The sequence below is a fragment of the Dreissena polymorpha genome, chromosome 13 (assembly GCF_020536995.1).
Source record: "Dreissena polymorpha isolate Duluth1 chromosome 13, UMN_Dpol_1.0, whole genome shotgun sequence".
Taxonomy (NCBI): Eukaryota; Metazoa; Mollusca; class Bivalvia; order Myida; family Dreissenidae; genus Dreissena; species Dreissena polymorpha.
Window position 1 is genome coordinate 28,333,884 of NC_068367.1, and position 16,582 is coordinate 28,350,465.

The window sequence follows — 16,582 nt, forward strand, 5'->3', positions numbered from 1 at the left end:
TATGCCACAGAACGTGGCGTCTCATCAGGATCCAAACTGTTTGCTATTCTGATAGTATTATTTGGAAAAAACCCCGAAGTAAATGCTAATTTTAGAAATTCAGCAGACAACATTTTAGCAGACGACAAATTTCCCAGCATGCAAAGGGTTAAGAAGTTATCGCAAAAATTATGTCAATGATATTGGCCACAATTCAGACTCTATTTCAATTTAATTGCTGCCATTAAATAGCATTGACTGCAAGTTGGATTCTCTACCTAATAGCCATCATCCCATGAAGAACGGTTAGTTAAAATAGAGGTGATAATGCATGATACAGGAGATTCCACGTTCAAGAGGCTACCCGGATTTTTAAGTGTTTTACCACAGAGTGTGATTGATTTTCATTCCTCTACAATCACAACCACTTGCCACTTGTGACCTTGACTCTTAAAATTTGTGACGTTGACACATACCACTTGTGACCTTGACTATTTGCTCCATGACAGTTACCAATAGTGACCTTGACACTTACCAGTTATGACCTTGACACTTAGCATTTGTGATCTTGAAACTTATCACTTGTGACCTTGAACATTACCATTTGTGACCTTGACACTTACAACTTGTGATCTTGACAGTAATCACTTGTGACCTTGACACTTATCACTTGTGACCTTGAAACTACCCATTTGTGACTTTGACACTTACCACTTGTGACCTTGACACATACCACTTGTGACCTTGACTATTACAAATTGCTCCATGACAGTTACCAATAGTGACCTTGACACTAGCCAGTTATGACCTTGACACTTAGCATTTGTGATCTTGAAACTTATCACTTGTGACCTTGAACATTACCATTTGTGACCTTGACACTTACAACTTGTGATCTTGACAGTTATCACTTGTGACCTTGACACTTATCACTTGTGACCTTGAAACTACCCATTTGTGACTTTGACACTTACCACTCGTGACCTTGACACTTACCACTTGTGACCTTAAAATTTACCAATTGTTATCTTGCAACTTATCACTCGTGACCTTGAAAATTACCATTTGTGACCTTGACACTTACCACTTGTGACCTTGACACTTACAACTTGTGATCTTGACACCTATCACTCGTGACCTTGACACTTATCACTTGAGACGTTGAAACTTACCGTTTGCAACCTTGACACTTACCACTTGTAACATTGACCTTGAAACTTACATATTGAGACCTTGACACAAATCATTTGTGACTTAAAAACTACCACTTGTGACCTTGAAACTTACAATTGTGATCTTGACACTTATCACTTGTGACCTTGACACTTACCACTTGTGCCCTTGACACTTACCACTTGTGCCCTTGACACACAGTATCGTCTGCATTGGCCTGGTAGTCAGCATTTCTTTTGTTCACCGAGTAGTTTGTCAGGTGCATGAACTTGTTTGCGAGATGTTTCATGGAACTGGAATACCTGGAAGGAAAAAATGTTCAACTTGATTTTGTTGGCCATTTTCTAGGAAAACGGGGCTTAATGCATGTGCCTCAAGTGACATCCAAGATTAGCCTATGCAGTGTGCACAGGCTTATCAGGGACTACACTTTCCTCCTAAACTTGATATTCCCTAACAGGGGTGTCAAATGCCCAAAATCTAAAATCCTGAAAATAAGCCTTATATGTGGGGGCCAGTGCCAAAAGAGGGTTAATAATTAATTTAATAATGTTAACTGTGTTAACAATACGTCAAATTAAAATAATTTGTGTTTAAAATGACATTTTGTGACAAAAATCTTAGAATACCAGAACAAAAATCCTCTAATTTATATCAATATTAAAAGCAGTTTTTGAGGGCCCAAATCCTGAATTCAGAAATAATCCTGAACTTTGACACCTCTGCTTGATATTCCCTAAGAAGAGACTTCTTTTTAACAAAAAATCCATAAAAGTGGAAAGTGTGGTACCTAATTAGCCTGTGCAGACTGCACAACCTTATCTGGGACAACACTTTATGCACATACACTTAATACTTAAGTTGGCTGTTCAGTTTGTTGTAACTATAGTTGGGGAATCAGTTTCTGTCAACTTTATGTACGAAAGTTTATATTCTTTTTAATTATTTAAGCATACTTCATCGAGGCAAATCTTGCAAGTCCGTCTTCAAACACGTAGAGCCGTAGCGGATCGAACGAGCTGACATACACATAGACCCTCATGTCAAACTTGCTATCGTTGATAAGGTAGGGACGGGCAAGATACCTGAAATCATACAAAATAATTATAAATTGATAAATAATTTTTAAAAATCAATTTTTAAAAACATTAACCGTAACACTCCTTAGACTACAATCTGCACACAATAGGAAAGCAATACTTGTCCTAGGAAAACTGGGCTTAATGCATTTTAGTAAAGTGTCATCCCAGATTAGCCTGTGCAGTCTGCAATTTTCCCCTTAACTGGATTTTCGTTAAGAAGAGACTGACTTTATCACAAATTTTAATAAAAGTCAACACTGTTGTTCCTCATAAGCCTGCGCTGACTGCACCACAGTGGACAGGCTAATCTGGGATGACACTATACGCACATGCATTAAGCCCTGTTTTCTCATAACCAGACTCATACCTTTGAACTATGACAGGCCGTTTCTTTGGTACTTGGGTTAGTTTGCTGATAACCTTGATTCCGATACCTCGAGCAGAAGCTGGCTATAAAAAAGAACAAATTTTGTCACATTGCAAACTGTTCATGAAAAAATATGTAATAACTCTTAATTTATAAAATCTTACATTCCATCACAATTTCAATGCTAAAACTTACATTTATGACAGTTTAAACAGGTACAAATAGAAAACAGCCACTGATTACAAGTAATTTTGCATTATATATATATTTTTTTTTGTCTTAATTTTGGAGCCTTCTCAGATTTCTAAGCTACCAAGCACTTTTGAACCTAACAATTTTTCATTTCGCAATCTACAAAGCCTAACGAACATGTTGGTATGTAAAACTCACTGTTTGTGATTGGAGAGTATAAACATGCGAACATTTGCAAAATATTCTGGGTGGCTGAAACTATAGAAAAGGTTGAACCTAAAGGGAATGAGGATGGTCAAATCTATAAGAATGGATAAACCTATAGGAAAGGGTGGAGGCCATATTTATGGGAATGGATGATCCTATTAGAATCATAGAAGCAGAGAATTCTGTGTATGTCTTACTGTTTTGACTATCCTTTTCTTCTTTGTACTTCAGGGGTGGTATTCCAGAAACATCTTAAGTTATTTCTTAAATAATTTCACTTAAGTTAAAAATTACAATGTCTTGTATTTCTTTACTTAAAAAGAAAACTCATTTTTTTTGGCATTCCTAAAATAACATTGGCATAATGATGTTATTTAAATGTATATCTTGATGCAAATATATTTCAATATGAAACACTTAAGAAAATTTCCCAATTTAAGGATAAGAATAAAATTTGACTTAAGATGCTTCTGGAGTACGACCCCAGAACACAAATTACAGAAGTTTTATCAGAAGTATGTGACAATTTGCAAAACATTGGTAGTGGCCTAATCTATAGGAACATACTGGCTTGACTATCCATTTTTGCTTTGTACTTCAGAAGAAAAATTACTTAAGTTTTATCATAAGTATGCAATGTTTGCAAAATATTTTGAGTGGCCAAATCCATAGGAACGTACTGGTTTAACTATCCATTTCTGCTTTGTACTTCCGTCTTCAAAGGCTCGTTTCAGGAGCTTTGAGTCATATGGAAGGCAGTAGGTCTGCGGGAAAAACCCAAACTCCTTTTTCCCGAAGTGGACCTGCATCTTTGAGAGGTTACGCCACAGTCTATCTTTGCGGCCGATTTGGAATGACCCTGGGTAATGGTTCAGCTAAAAAAAAAGAGGCAATACGGTAAAACGTTTAAAAGCACATACTAGATTAACAAGCAAATTTGTTGAATTTATATTCCTCCCCACATAATTTTGTTTGTGACAGGTGGAGGGATGGACTACACAATTTGAGTTAAAGTGAAGCGATTTTTGACAATCCAAAGCCCCACGGCCCCATTCCGAGAATAGTAAAAAAAACACCAACCTTCTGATACTCTCTTAAAGCCTTGAATCCCTGAGATTTCATGTGCTTTCCCCAGCAGCCCAGCCAGTCATGGTTGCGTTTCGTGATCCGAAATCCTGATCGCGCCAGGCAGTGTTTCACAACATTCGGAGTTATGGAGGTTATACGCCATTTAAGGTATTTTCTCACTTCCCATGGTAGTTGCTCAACTGAAATCAAGTCATCAAAATAAACGGTTCGCATGAAAAAGTTCAAATTCATATATTATTACTCAAGACCACAAATATGTTTCAAGCAAACTTATATGAAAATGAGAATCTAAGCAAGACTGGTTTAAAATTTACCAGTACAGAGATTTTAGGCTTGTGCTAAATTCATTCAATAGGAATGCAAATAAGAAAACCAGTCTGCAAAAGTCATGGATATATTTAAGTTTTAGAGACCTACAGGTTAAGCCACATAACATATTCTACATAAATCATTTAATAATCTAGCAATACCTTTGTCGCCCTCAGCAACGAAAGTCACGACTGGCGGAATGTTTGGAAACAAACTCTTGGTCAGTGGAGGCTTGATGCTCCTATCGGGCGAGGCGGTCTGAGATCGACTGACGCTGATGACCTCACTTTCTACAGCGCTCACGGGTCGTGACTTTAGGCGTTGTGTCGAGGTTGAGGGGCGTGACATGCTACTGCTAGTGAAGGAATACCCATCGGACTCGCCTGGAAATCAGGTGTTTGTTAACCCTTTAACACTTAGATACGTATTTTGATGTGTTTGTAGTCCCTAAGAAAGTTAAATTTCATTAAAGACCTTTCTTACTAGATTCAAGTTTTAAGGGCTTCATTTCTAACCCATAGATACTGATGAGCAGTAAACAGCATAAAACCTGAACAGACTGCGAGTTACTTGCAGCATGTTCTGGTTTTATGCTGTTGTCACATAGCAATTTTCACTTTGCCTCTTAGTGGGAAAGTGTTACCCCAGCTGTCATGCTCACATAGAAAGTGAAAATGGCTATATGCAACTAGCATAAAACCAGAACAGACTGCGAGTAGTGCGCTGTCTGTTCAGGTCCTATGCTGTTTGCTGCTCATCAGTATTTTAGGTTTGGCAATCAAAACTTTAAAAACTTGAACCAGGTACTGTATTAAAGGTGTTAAATTTATTTTTATGGGATAAGAATTGCGTAAAAGTGTGCATCTGGGTGGTAAAGAGTTAACACATGCTGCCATTAAGCTTTGCTAATGTTTTGAGATATCTTTACCAAAGCTTCAACATTTTTTTCTGCAAAACAAAGTGAGAATATTGATCTTTAAAGTGAAACAAGAGCTGTCACCATAGGATGACATATGCCCCCTATAAACGCTTTGATAGAAGTTTTAGCATTTTTCGAAACCTAAACGAGGACCCTAAGTTCAAGGTCAAGGTCACAGTGGTCCAAATTTGTGTGCGTATGGAAAGGCCTTGTCCATATAAACATGCATAACAAATATGAAGGTTATATCTCAAGGGACATAGAATTTACGAGCATTTATCGAAACCTAAATGCAGATTTTGAAACCTAAACGCGGACCCCAAGTTCAAGGTCAAGGTCACAGGGGTCAAAACTTTTGTGCGTATGGAAAGGCCTTGTCCATATACACATGCATACCAAATATGAAGGCTTTATCTCAAGGGACATAGAAGTTATGAGCATTTTTCGAAACCTAAACGCAGATTTCGAAACCTAAACGCGGACCCTAACTTCAAGGTAAAGGTCACAGGAGTGAAAAATTGTGTGCGTATGGAAAGGTCTTGTCAATATACACATGCATATTAAATATGAAGGTTATATCTCAAGGGACATGGAAGTTATGAGCATTTTTCGAAACCTAAACGCAAAGTGTGACGGAAAGACGGACGGACAGACAGACGGACAGTCCGATCACTATATGCCCCCTTTTCTTCGAAAGGGGGCATAAAAAATACACTCAAAGTGGAGTCAGAATATTGTCCAAAACAAAAATATACTGAAGAAGTTTTATGATAAAAACTCAGCCTGCTTTCTAATCCAACATAAACAATTACAATTAGATTCAGCCTGCTGTCATACAGAGGATTAATAGGTACAATTAGATTCATTAAAAGAAGCTTGAGTTTGTGAAACATGTATGCCCCTGACTTACAGACAATTAATCAATGTGTGCAATTGTTGAAATATGTTTAATATTGCATGTTCAAGTGACCTTCAACTTTGATCTCTTGATCCTTAAATAATACTACTAATCAGATTTATGTAAAAAGAGCTTGAATAATAATACTCATACCGTCGGATCCTCCAACGAAGTCATCATCTAGATTGTCCACGATGTCATCTTCACAATCTTCTGGGAAGTCCTCGTCCTCATTTTCATCCCCAAGTAGGCTGGCCTCCCCATCACCTGGCATCCTCTCCCTGTACAATATAGCCATTGATCGGAATAAGACAGGTTAACCCTTTCCCACTTAGAAGCAAAGTGAAAATGGCTGCGTGCAAACAGCATTAAACCAGAAAAGCCTGCGAGTAACTCGCAGTCTGTTGAGGTTTTATGCTGTTTGCTGCTCATCAGTATCTAAGGTTTGGAAATGAAGCCTTAATCTCTTGAAACTAGTTAGACAGGTCTAAATGGTAAAGGGTTACACTTGGAATGGTCATCATGGTGGTGATTGTTTAGCACATAACAGATTATTTTTGTTCTACTGTAAATGCATTTTTGTAATTTTCTATCTATAGTCTTTGTATTAAAATCATTTTTCCAGGACCATCATGTCCATTTAGTAAGTGGAACTGCCCATCAAGTCCAAAAATTACATAAAATAGACCACAAAGTAAATAAAGTAAATAAAACTGACTATCAAGTCCATAAATTACGTAAAACGGACCACCAAGTCCACAAAGTAAATAAAAGCCACCATCAAGTCCATAAAGTATGTTAAACAACCATCAAGTCCATGAAGTCTATACAACTGACCATCAAATGCATGAAGTATGCAAAACTGACCATCAAGTCCATACGAAAGGATGTAAAACTGACCATCACGTCTATAAAGTATGTAAAACAGACCATCAAGAGCATAAAGAATGTAAAACTGACCATCAAGTCCATTAATTACATAAAACTGACCATCAAGTTTTAATGTAAGGACACAGCAAGGACTCGGTCACTTCTTACCCTGACGGAATTTCGGACTCATCATCTCCTGCTTCATCCAATTCTGACCCAGACGTACAATTTGTGGCCGACCCCTTTTCAGCTCCTCGAAGGAGTTTGGAAGGTGCACCAATGGCTGGCGGGCGTTGTTCGTGAATCATAATATCCGCTTTCGACTTCTTGCTATAGTACATTGTTCCCGATGAAGAACTGTCACTGGACAGTTTGGAACTATTTGAGCTGCTGCTCTGGCTTAAGGCAGCCTTGTTTGCCTTATTTGGCTTATTTATTACAGAGGGAGCCATATAAGTTACGCCTTTTGGCGGCTCTGCTTTCACGGTTATTATAGTCTCGCTAGTCTGTTGAGTTTTGGTTGTGGCTGAAATTACAGGTTTTGGATTCGCCACTTCGTGGTACGGTTAAGTGGGAGTGTAATTCAGGTTCGGAACTGGCATCTGCGAATCTGGCGTACCAGATTTCACGACAGAACCCGGACGCGGCAGCGAAGAGACTGGTTTAGCGTATGCAACAGCCTTTGAACTATTTTCCGAGCCCACTTCTTGAGTTAAGGGAATCGAGCTCAAGCTTGAGTCCACATTCTTTGCAAGGGTGCTATTTTGAGTCTGCGAGGCTGCAGATACCTTTTCAGGACTAGAAGAGGGGCCATTAACACTCTGATTTAACAACTGTGAACTACTCGAAGCAGGTATTGCTTTTGACGCCGGTCCGAACTGATTCTTCGGTCCACTATTTTCTTTATTATTTGACTGACCATTCAGACTAAGGTCAGTTTCCCGTTCTAGCTTTGTCGGCGGAATTTCTTTTCTAGGACTCGCAGTGGCGGTAGATGTCGTCGCTCCAGTTTTCGATGCTGTCGTTTCCTCGCTGTTTTTTTTCGTTGTTGTAGATTTTGCACCGGAGGTCTGTGCAGGAGTCTCCTTTCGCAAGGCACTCTGGGGACGCATGAACGCGTTCATTGGATAACCAAATACTGGCGTTCCGTCTGGTCCGATATTAAACATGGCGTTGGGACCCGATTGCATCTGAGATACGCTGTTGGTCTTCTTGATCTTCTGCTGCTGTGATTGAAGGTCACTCGCGATGTCTTTGGCACTCAGCGGGCGGGCGTAAGGGTTGCTGTGACCCTTCGTTGTGGCAGATTTTGGGGCAGCATTTCCACTTGAGGTGGACGAAACGTTAGTACCTGGAATAACATCAGATACTGGTTACATTTCAAAAGGTTTTAATAATAGTTTAAACCATTTTATTTAAGCTGGATTGCATGGAAGACCTATAGCGTACTGAAACGCTCTCCAGTCTGTTTTCTGCGTAGAACCAATACTTGATGTCTATGGGAGAGATCTAAAGAACGCTCCCACAGTGAGTATCAAACCCGTGACCTCTCGCTCACTAGGCCGACACCATATCCACTACGCAACCATACAAACATTTTTGTTATATTTGGAAAGGCTTTAACCAATGCCGGGAATCACGTGGTCAGATTTGAGAAAAAAAGGCCGCTGATGCCTTGATTCGATGGAGAAATCGTCAGGAAATCGCCAAATATTCCATGAGTTATCCCCACACTCAGACCAACCAGCGGAAAACGGTTGATACTCGCTGAAACCGCATCCGACAGGCGTTATCCGATTAAAAACAAGTAAGTAATAAGGTAGATGTACCTGTTTGAAGACTCAATTTCTCCATCTAATCGAGGCATCTGCAGCAATTTTTTCTCAAATCTGACCATGTGATTCCCCGCATTGTTAACAATCATTTTTACCATTTTATCATTTATGAAAGAAATAAAATTTGACTTCAAGTTTTCTGGTTGTTTATGTGGTTCAAGAATAATTGTTATCAACAAAAACAATCAAATAAAAAAACAAAGCCAATCAAGTTATGAAGTAAAAGTAAAGACAGCTAAATTTAATTCAGTCAAGCTGCAAGATTGCAGGGGTGTGCATAACAATGAAAATGGCCGTACAAATTTGTCAAACAACAAAGCCACTGACAGATCGACTGAATCTATTATGACCACCAGCAGATTTGCGCAAATGCTTATGACTAGGCATGCAAGCCCTATGATGCTTGGATTACAAGGACCTGTCTAACATCTGTTAAAAAAGCCCCTGAAATAACAAGGTGGCATATTATTTTAATGTGAGAATAATAGCAGTGGCTAAATATGCCATTATAATAGGAAAGCGCTGAAAATTATTTATACCAGTGGATGATTTAAGCAGGTGCTACAAAAAGATTTCCTCCATGGATTGAGAGGGTCTATCTATCTTGACCTCCCAGTGCTGTAATTGATATGGCAAACGCCTTGATACTGAGGGGTCATGGGTTCAATCCCAGTGGAGTTTTGGGGCTAATTTGGGGCCTTTATTCAGCCCCATTCCAAATGTCAAAAATTACATTTATCTTTCCCAAATGACTGCCATATATTATCCATTGAAGGTTTTCAAACAATTATTTTTGTTGTAAATAAAAAGCAAACTTGACCCGTCATAAATTCATTTAACCAGTATCATTATGTTACCTTAACCCAACAAAATGCTTACTTAACCCAACATCATGTCATTTTAACCCAACAGAATGTCAAATGAACACAACATAATGTTAACTTAACCAAACATAATTTAAGTTAACCCATCATGATTGACTAACCATACACATATCTCAGTTTCTCCTAAAAAAAATCAGTTTTGTCGTTCCATATAGGCTGCCCATAAAATACATATAGGATCTGGCACGAGTTGTCATATCATACCATATTTTATTTAACGAGTTCAGGAATTTTGTTAGTAAGCAAGCCTTTGGCAAGCTTACTAACGAATTTCCTGGATGAGTTTAATCAAATATGGTATGATATGACGAGTGTCAGATCTTTTTTATCACATGCTTTTAAATGAGCAAATTAAATAAATATTTACACAAACATAATGATAAATCCCGAATGTTATTTACATTTCGTGACGTCATTTGACGAATTGCAGCAAAATAACACAATGAGATTGGTCAATAAACAAAAACTAAGCCAATGAAAACGCTTAAAAATGTTGTATTACACATGTGTAATAAAAAAAAATATGTAATGGTTGTATTACATGGGAAACAGGGTATCGCATGTGATAACAAGGGACAAAATTGTCACAAAACCAGGTTTTCATTGTGAAAAAAAATTGATAAAGGGAGACAACTCAAACTGAACTTTTGAAATGAACAAACAAAATTAACCCCCTTTGTAAGTTTGTTTCAAAATAAATCTATTTTTAGTCATGGCGACCTTGACATTGGAGATATTGATGTGATTCTTTCGTGAGACACACCGTCCCATGATGGTGAACAAATGTGCCAAATGATATTAAAATCTCACAATGAATGACATAGTTATGGCCCGGACAAGCTCATTTATGGCCATTTTTGACCTTTGAACTCAAAGTGTGACCTTGACCTTGGAGATATCGACGTAATTATTTCGCGCGACACACCGTCCAATGGTGGTGAACAAATGTGCCAAATGATTTTAAAATCAGACAATGAACGACATAGTTATGGCCCGGACAAGCTTGTTCCGCCCGCCCGCCAGCCAGCCAGCCCGCCCGCATTCGCCAATCTAATAACCAGTTTTTTCCTTCGGAAAACCTGGTTAAAAAGGTGGTGAAATTTATCAATCAGTACCAGTGGCTGCTTTAAGAAGTTGCTGGGGACTAGGTGGCGGTTTCATGGTAGAACGGAACGGCGTTGGCATGGTGCTGTTGGCTGAGGCATTGCTCAGACTGCTGTAGGCGTTGCGGGCGGCCTCGGCATTGTTGCGCACGGAAACTAGGTCAGCATGGTTGAACAGCTGGACGGGCTTGATGGAGTTGTTGCTGTATTTTAGCATGGGCTTCTGGGTCTGAAAGAATACAAGAGAAATTTAGTTAAACAGGTGGGCCTTAAAAAATTCCAGAGTTCTTCGTAAACAACTGCACATTTTTGCCCAATCTGGAAAAGTACCGGTACAAGTGGGAAAAATTAGCATGAAAAACCCTGAAATTTGAAAAATTTATGATGTTAAGTCTTCAGCAGGGGTGTGAATTGTCCCAAACTTTAAATCCACTCTGGACGGCTCAAATCAGGATTTCCGGAAAATTAACATCCCTGCTTCAGATTGGGAATTATCTTTCTTTTCAATCGCTTAATACTTAATTTAACAAATTTATCTTTTTGTCTTTTTGTTGTAATGTTCAGTTTCAGTGCTCATTTTATTTGTTCCCTTGCAGATAATGCAATTTTGAAACGAATTTGACGCAACATTGCTTCCTTTCTGGAGCTTTTTGGATCTGAATAGAGAATTCCGTATTTTTCCAGGTGCTTCAAGGGTGCTTAACAAAAAATGAAAAAAATTACTGCCACAGGTATGCTCACTCTAGGTTTAGAAAAATCTAATGACAGAAAAGAGTGTTGTAAAACAAGTATCCGCCCTTTACATCACACAGATATGCCTCTTTTTGTAAAACTGGCCCCTTTACATCACACAGATATGCCTCTTTTTGTAAAACTGGCCCCTTTACATCACACAGTTATGCCTCTTTTTGTAAAACTGGCCCCGTTACATCACACAGATATGCCTCTTTTTGTAAAACTGGCCCCTTTACATCACACAGATATGCCTCTTTTTGTAAAACTGGCCCCTTTACATCAGACAGATATGCCTCTTTTTGTAAAACTGGCCCCTTTACATCACACAGATATGCCTCTTTTTGTAAAACTGGCCCCTTTACATCACACAGATATGCCTCTTTTTGTAAAACTGGCCCCTTTACATCAGACAGATATGCCTCTTTTTGTAAAACTGGCCCCTTTACATCACACAGATATGCCTCTTTTTGTAAAACTGGCCCTTTTACATCACACAGATATGCCTCTTTTTGTAAAACTGGCCCCTTTACATCACACAGATATGCCTCTTTTTGTAAAACTGGCCCCTTTACATCACACAGATATGCCTCTTTTTGTAAAACTGGCCCCTTTACATCACACAGATATGCCTCTTTTTGTAAAACTGGCCCCTTTACATCACACAGCAGGGCTCGCGCTGTCGTTCGCCACTTGAGCCATTTGCGAAAATATTGAGAATTTGGCTCAAGAAAAATCCGATTTGCGAAAATGCTAAAATATCGTTAAATGTCATTGAAAACCGCCGCCATTTTAACCCGAAACATGTTTTCTATATTTTTCTCTTTGTTTCAATGAAAGTATTCGCAATTTGAACAGTGAACGAAAACGGGTCTGCACCTGTATCGAGACATCGCTTGACCTTATTGTTATTGAAGTGCACATGGTAGCTGGCCAATCAAAACTGAGTTCGCTTACACATGAAATGACGTTGTTGAATGAAACGTAAAAATGGGTGGAGCTTTGAATACACAGTTAATATTGTCGTCTGCAAACAAAATAGCGGCCGGTCACAAATGTCGTATGATAAGATTAAAAATGAAAATAAGCCTGACCATAAATTAATTATTTCCAAGCTGACTATCGATCTAAATAAAAGAGTGATAATTAAATAATTAGTTCTATGTCGTTGATGTTACAACTTTCTGCCGATGAAAAGGTGATTATTAATTAATTTGATCGTTTTACTCACACACTATGCTAACTAACAGGGGCGTATTTTAATCAAGGGAAAACGTGAAAAACACGCGCGGTTTAATTACAATTAAAGTTTCATTAAAGTTACGAATTTGTAACACATAGGAACAGTAATTCATATCGTCTATAAAATTTGGAAAATCTCATGAAAATCTCAATTGAAGGAAAAGACTGCAAAGATGTTGACTTTAAAGTGATCTACAAACTGTGGGCTTGTAAAAAAACAGCGCAGAATAATAATGAAATAATAATGATACATGTCATGAATTTGTTCTCTGTGCATAGCAGGATTTGTTTGCAATGTATTTTGTGAATGAAATGTATGCAGGGCCCTCAATCCATTTTAGGGGAAGCGGGTCGCTACCCATAGCAGGGGGAATTTTCGCGGCGTTTCCCTTTTGGGGGGATTTTTTTACTTACTCTCTAATTATAACATTTGTACATGTTTGCACTTGTTCATTGCTTTTTTCATAATTTAGTATGTTTGACAAGATTAAATTAAACTAGAATTGAGATATAATAATCATGAGACACATCAATCTATAACAAAAAAAAATATTTTTTATATATTTTTTTTAGGGGGAATTTTTCCCCCAAAAAGGGGAAAAAAGTATACTTTTCAGTGGTGGGGGGGGGATTGCGGCCGTATTTCGGCCGTGGATTTGACAGATTGAGGGCCCTGGTATGCTTGCATTTTACATGCCATTCATCATGTTGTTAAAATGTGCTGTATGAAAATATCTCTATAACTATGAAAATTGTGATGTGATGTATATTATGATATGTGACATGTGCTTGTATATATTGTTATTTTAAACAAACGAAAACTGGTTGGCAATAGGCCCAAAACGCACCACAGATAATCTAGGATCCAAAATATTTTCAGGGGTGGGGGGGGGCATGCCCCCGGACCCCCCTAGATCTGGGTGGCTCAAAGATATTTTGGGCCAGCGCTAGCCCTGCACAGATATGCCTCTTTTTGTAAAACTGGCCCCTTTACATCACACAGATATGCATCTTTTTGTAAAACTGGCCCCTTTACATCACACAGATATGCATCTTTTTGTAAAACTGGCCCCTTTACATCACACAGATATGCCTCTTTTTGTAAAACTGGCCCCTTTACATCACACAGATATGCCTCTTTTTGTAAAACTGGCCCCTTTACATCACACAGATATGCCTCTTTTTGTAAAACTGGCCCCTTAACATCACACAGATATGCCTCTTTTTGTAAAACTGGCCCCTTTACATCACACAGATATGCCCCTTTTTGTAAAACTGGCCCCTTTACATCACACAGATATGCCTCTTTTTGTAAAACTGGCCCCTTTACATCACACAGATATGCCTCTTTTTGTAAAACTGGCCCTTTACATCACACAGATATGCCTCTTTTTGTAAAACTGGCCCCTTTACATCACACAGATATGCATCCTTTTGTAAAACTGGCCCCTTTACATCACACAGATATGCCTCTTTTTGTAAAACTGGCCCCTTTACATCACACAGATATGCATCCTTTTGTAAAACTGGCCCCTTTACATCACACAGATATGCCTCTTTTTGTAAAACTGGCCCCTTTACATCACACAGATATGCCTCTTTTTGAAAAACTGGCCCCTTTACATCACACAGATATGCCTCTTTTTGTAAAACTGGCCCCTTTACATCACACAGATATGCCTCTTTTTGTAAAACTGGCCCCTTTACATCACACAGATATGCCTCTTTTTGTAAAACTGGCCCCTTTACATTACACAGATATGCCTCTTTTTGTAAAACTGGCCCCTTTACATCACACAGATATACCTCTTTTTGTAAAACTGGCCCCTCTACATCACACAGATATGCCTCTTTTTGTAAAACTGGCCCCTTTACATCACACAGATATGCCTCTGTTTGTAAAACTGGCCCCTTTAAATCACACAGATATGCCTCTTTTTGTAAAACTGGCCCCTTTACATCACACAGATATGCCTCTTTTTGTAAAACTGGCCCCTTTACATCACACAGATATGCCTCTTTTTGTAAAACTGGCCCCTTTACATCACACAGATATGCCTCTTTTTGTAAAACTGGCCCCTTTACATCACACAGATATGCCTCTTTTTGTAAAACTGGCCCCTTTACATCACACAGATATGCCTCTTTTTGTAAAACTGGCCCCTTTACATCACACAGATATGCCTCTTTTTGTAAAACTGGCCCCTTTACATCACACAGATATGCCTCTTTTTGTAAAACTGGCATGACTTCTTTTAAAGAGCTCCCGATACTTTTTTTTCAGTCATGGGGTATTTACTAATGAATTTTGAATTCCTGCATAAAATACAAACAGAAATATGTTTTAGACACATTTTGCATTACAACGCTGCATTTATTAGCACTGTATTCATAACACATGACATGTGTTAAATAACACCAAACGCAGCAGCTGTCGCTGTCAGTGAGTTCAAGGGCACAAAGTTACTATTTTAACATTCATTATTTGGTACTGCTCATTATCTGAGACAGACCTGGGGCCGTATTCCAGTAGCTTCTTAAGTTTGCACTTAAGTTAAGAAATTTCTTAAATAAATTTCTTAAGTTAAATTTGAAATGTAAAAAAACAAAACATGAGACGCTTATTAATTCTCTTTAAAAAATTGCTTTAAGAGTTAAAGGAAGTTAACTTAATATTAAATATAGGAGAAAAAATACACAGAGTAAAGAAATTTATTAAGTTTATGAAGCTACCAGAATTTAACTTAAGTGAAATCTTATGTTTAAAGAAAAAATGGCGGATATAAGAAAAAATATTGCGCAATATTTCAACTTTGTTATTTTTTAACCTAGAAGCTACTGGAAAACGGCCCCAGTACAATGTCATGTAACTCCCAGCTGGCAATGCATTTAAAAAGTAATCAATCATTGGAGACTTGTTGAATGAAGATATATCAGTTGATAAAATACAATTGAGCACTAAAAAATGAAGTTTGAATATTGCTTATGACTATTTAAGATGATGTACAATGTATGGATCATAGTATTACCTGTGTCATGGCCAGGTGTAGTTTCAAATAATTGCTTGATACATATGTATATACCATAATGTACATTTTTTTATACAATGGTATTGGAGTCGTCAAAATATATTTTTAGCAAACTTTATAAGTTGCTCTATACATTATAATTAAATAAAACTACCGTCAATAATGCCAGGGTTTTTTCTGCCTATTTTGGGAAAAGGAGTCTGACCAAATTGGGAATTTTGTATCGACAAAATTGTCCATTTTGGGAATTTTTGCTTCGAGTAAACGGCTCATTTTGGGAAAACATTGTGAATTTATCATGCTTAAATACGTCAGATGTGTAACAAATATTTATTTTTTGTTATTTTGACATTTAATGACGGTAAGCATCAGATGAGTCAGTTTGATTTGTGTGAATGTGCTGTGAAATGGGGAGCACAGCAGGTTCATGGTTCATGGTGCTGAATCCTCGCTCAACCACAGCAGTGCTTGTTGGTATGATACACATCAGCTGGACGAGTTGGAACATTAATAAACTAATAGTCATAAGTCATAAACACTTCTTTTTTTCTTTGTTTTTGTTTATTTTATTTTTAAATTGGGAATTTTTGTTAAAATTTTGGTTTGGGATCAGGTCCGTTTGCATTGGGAATGCCTTTGTTTTCCGGAGGCGCAGACAGTGCTGAAAAAAAC

General features: G+C 38.0%; 2 protein-coding genes across 4 annotated transcripts in view; one reads left to right on the forward strand and one right to left on the reverse strand.

The window, feature by feature from the left end:
* LOC127854541 (tubulin monoglutamylase TTLL4-like) overlaps window positions 1–16,582 on the reverse strand; it is a 724,238-nt gene that overhangs the window by 98,053 nt on the left and 609,603 nt on the right. The window contains exons 5-11 of the mRNA XM_052389605.1: window positions 6,369–6,496; window positions 4,560–4,781; window positions 4,081–4,268; window positions 3,681–3,875; window positions 2,602–2,684; window positions 2,109–2,237; window positions 1,332–1,454 (exon numbers count right to left, since the gene is read on the reverse strand). Of these exons, the coding sequence (XP_052245565.1) occupies window positions 1,332–1,454; window positions 2,109–2,237; window positions 2,602–2,684; window positions 3,681–3,875; window positions 4,081–4,268; window positions 4,560–4,781; window positions 6,369–6,496 (1,068 nt within the window). The remainder of the gene's footprint in view (window positions 1–1,331; window positions 1,455–2,108; window positions 2,238–2,601; window positions 2,685–3,680; window positions 3,876–4,080; window positions 4,269–4,559; window positions 4,782–6,368; window positions 6,497–16,582) is intronic.
* The window catches only part of LOC127855724 (uncharacterized), a 663,610-nt gene that overhangs the window by 56,258 nt on the left and 590,770 nt on the right, over window positions 1–16,582 (forward strand). The window lies entirely within an intron of this gene.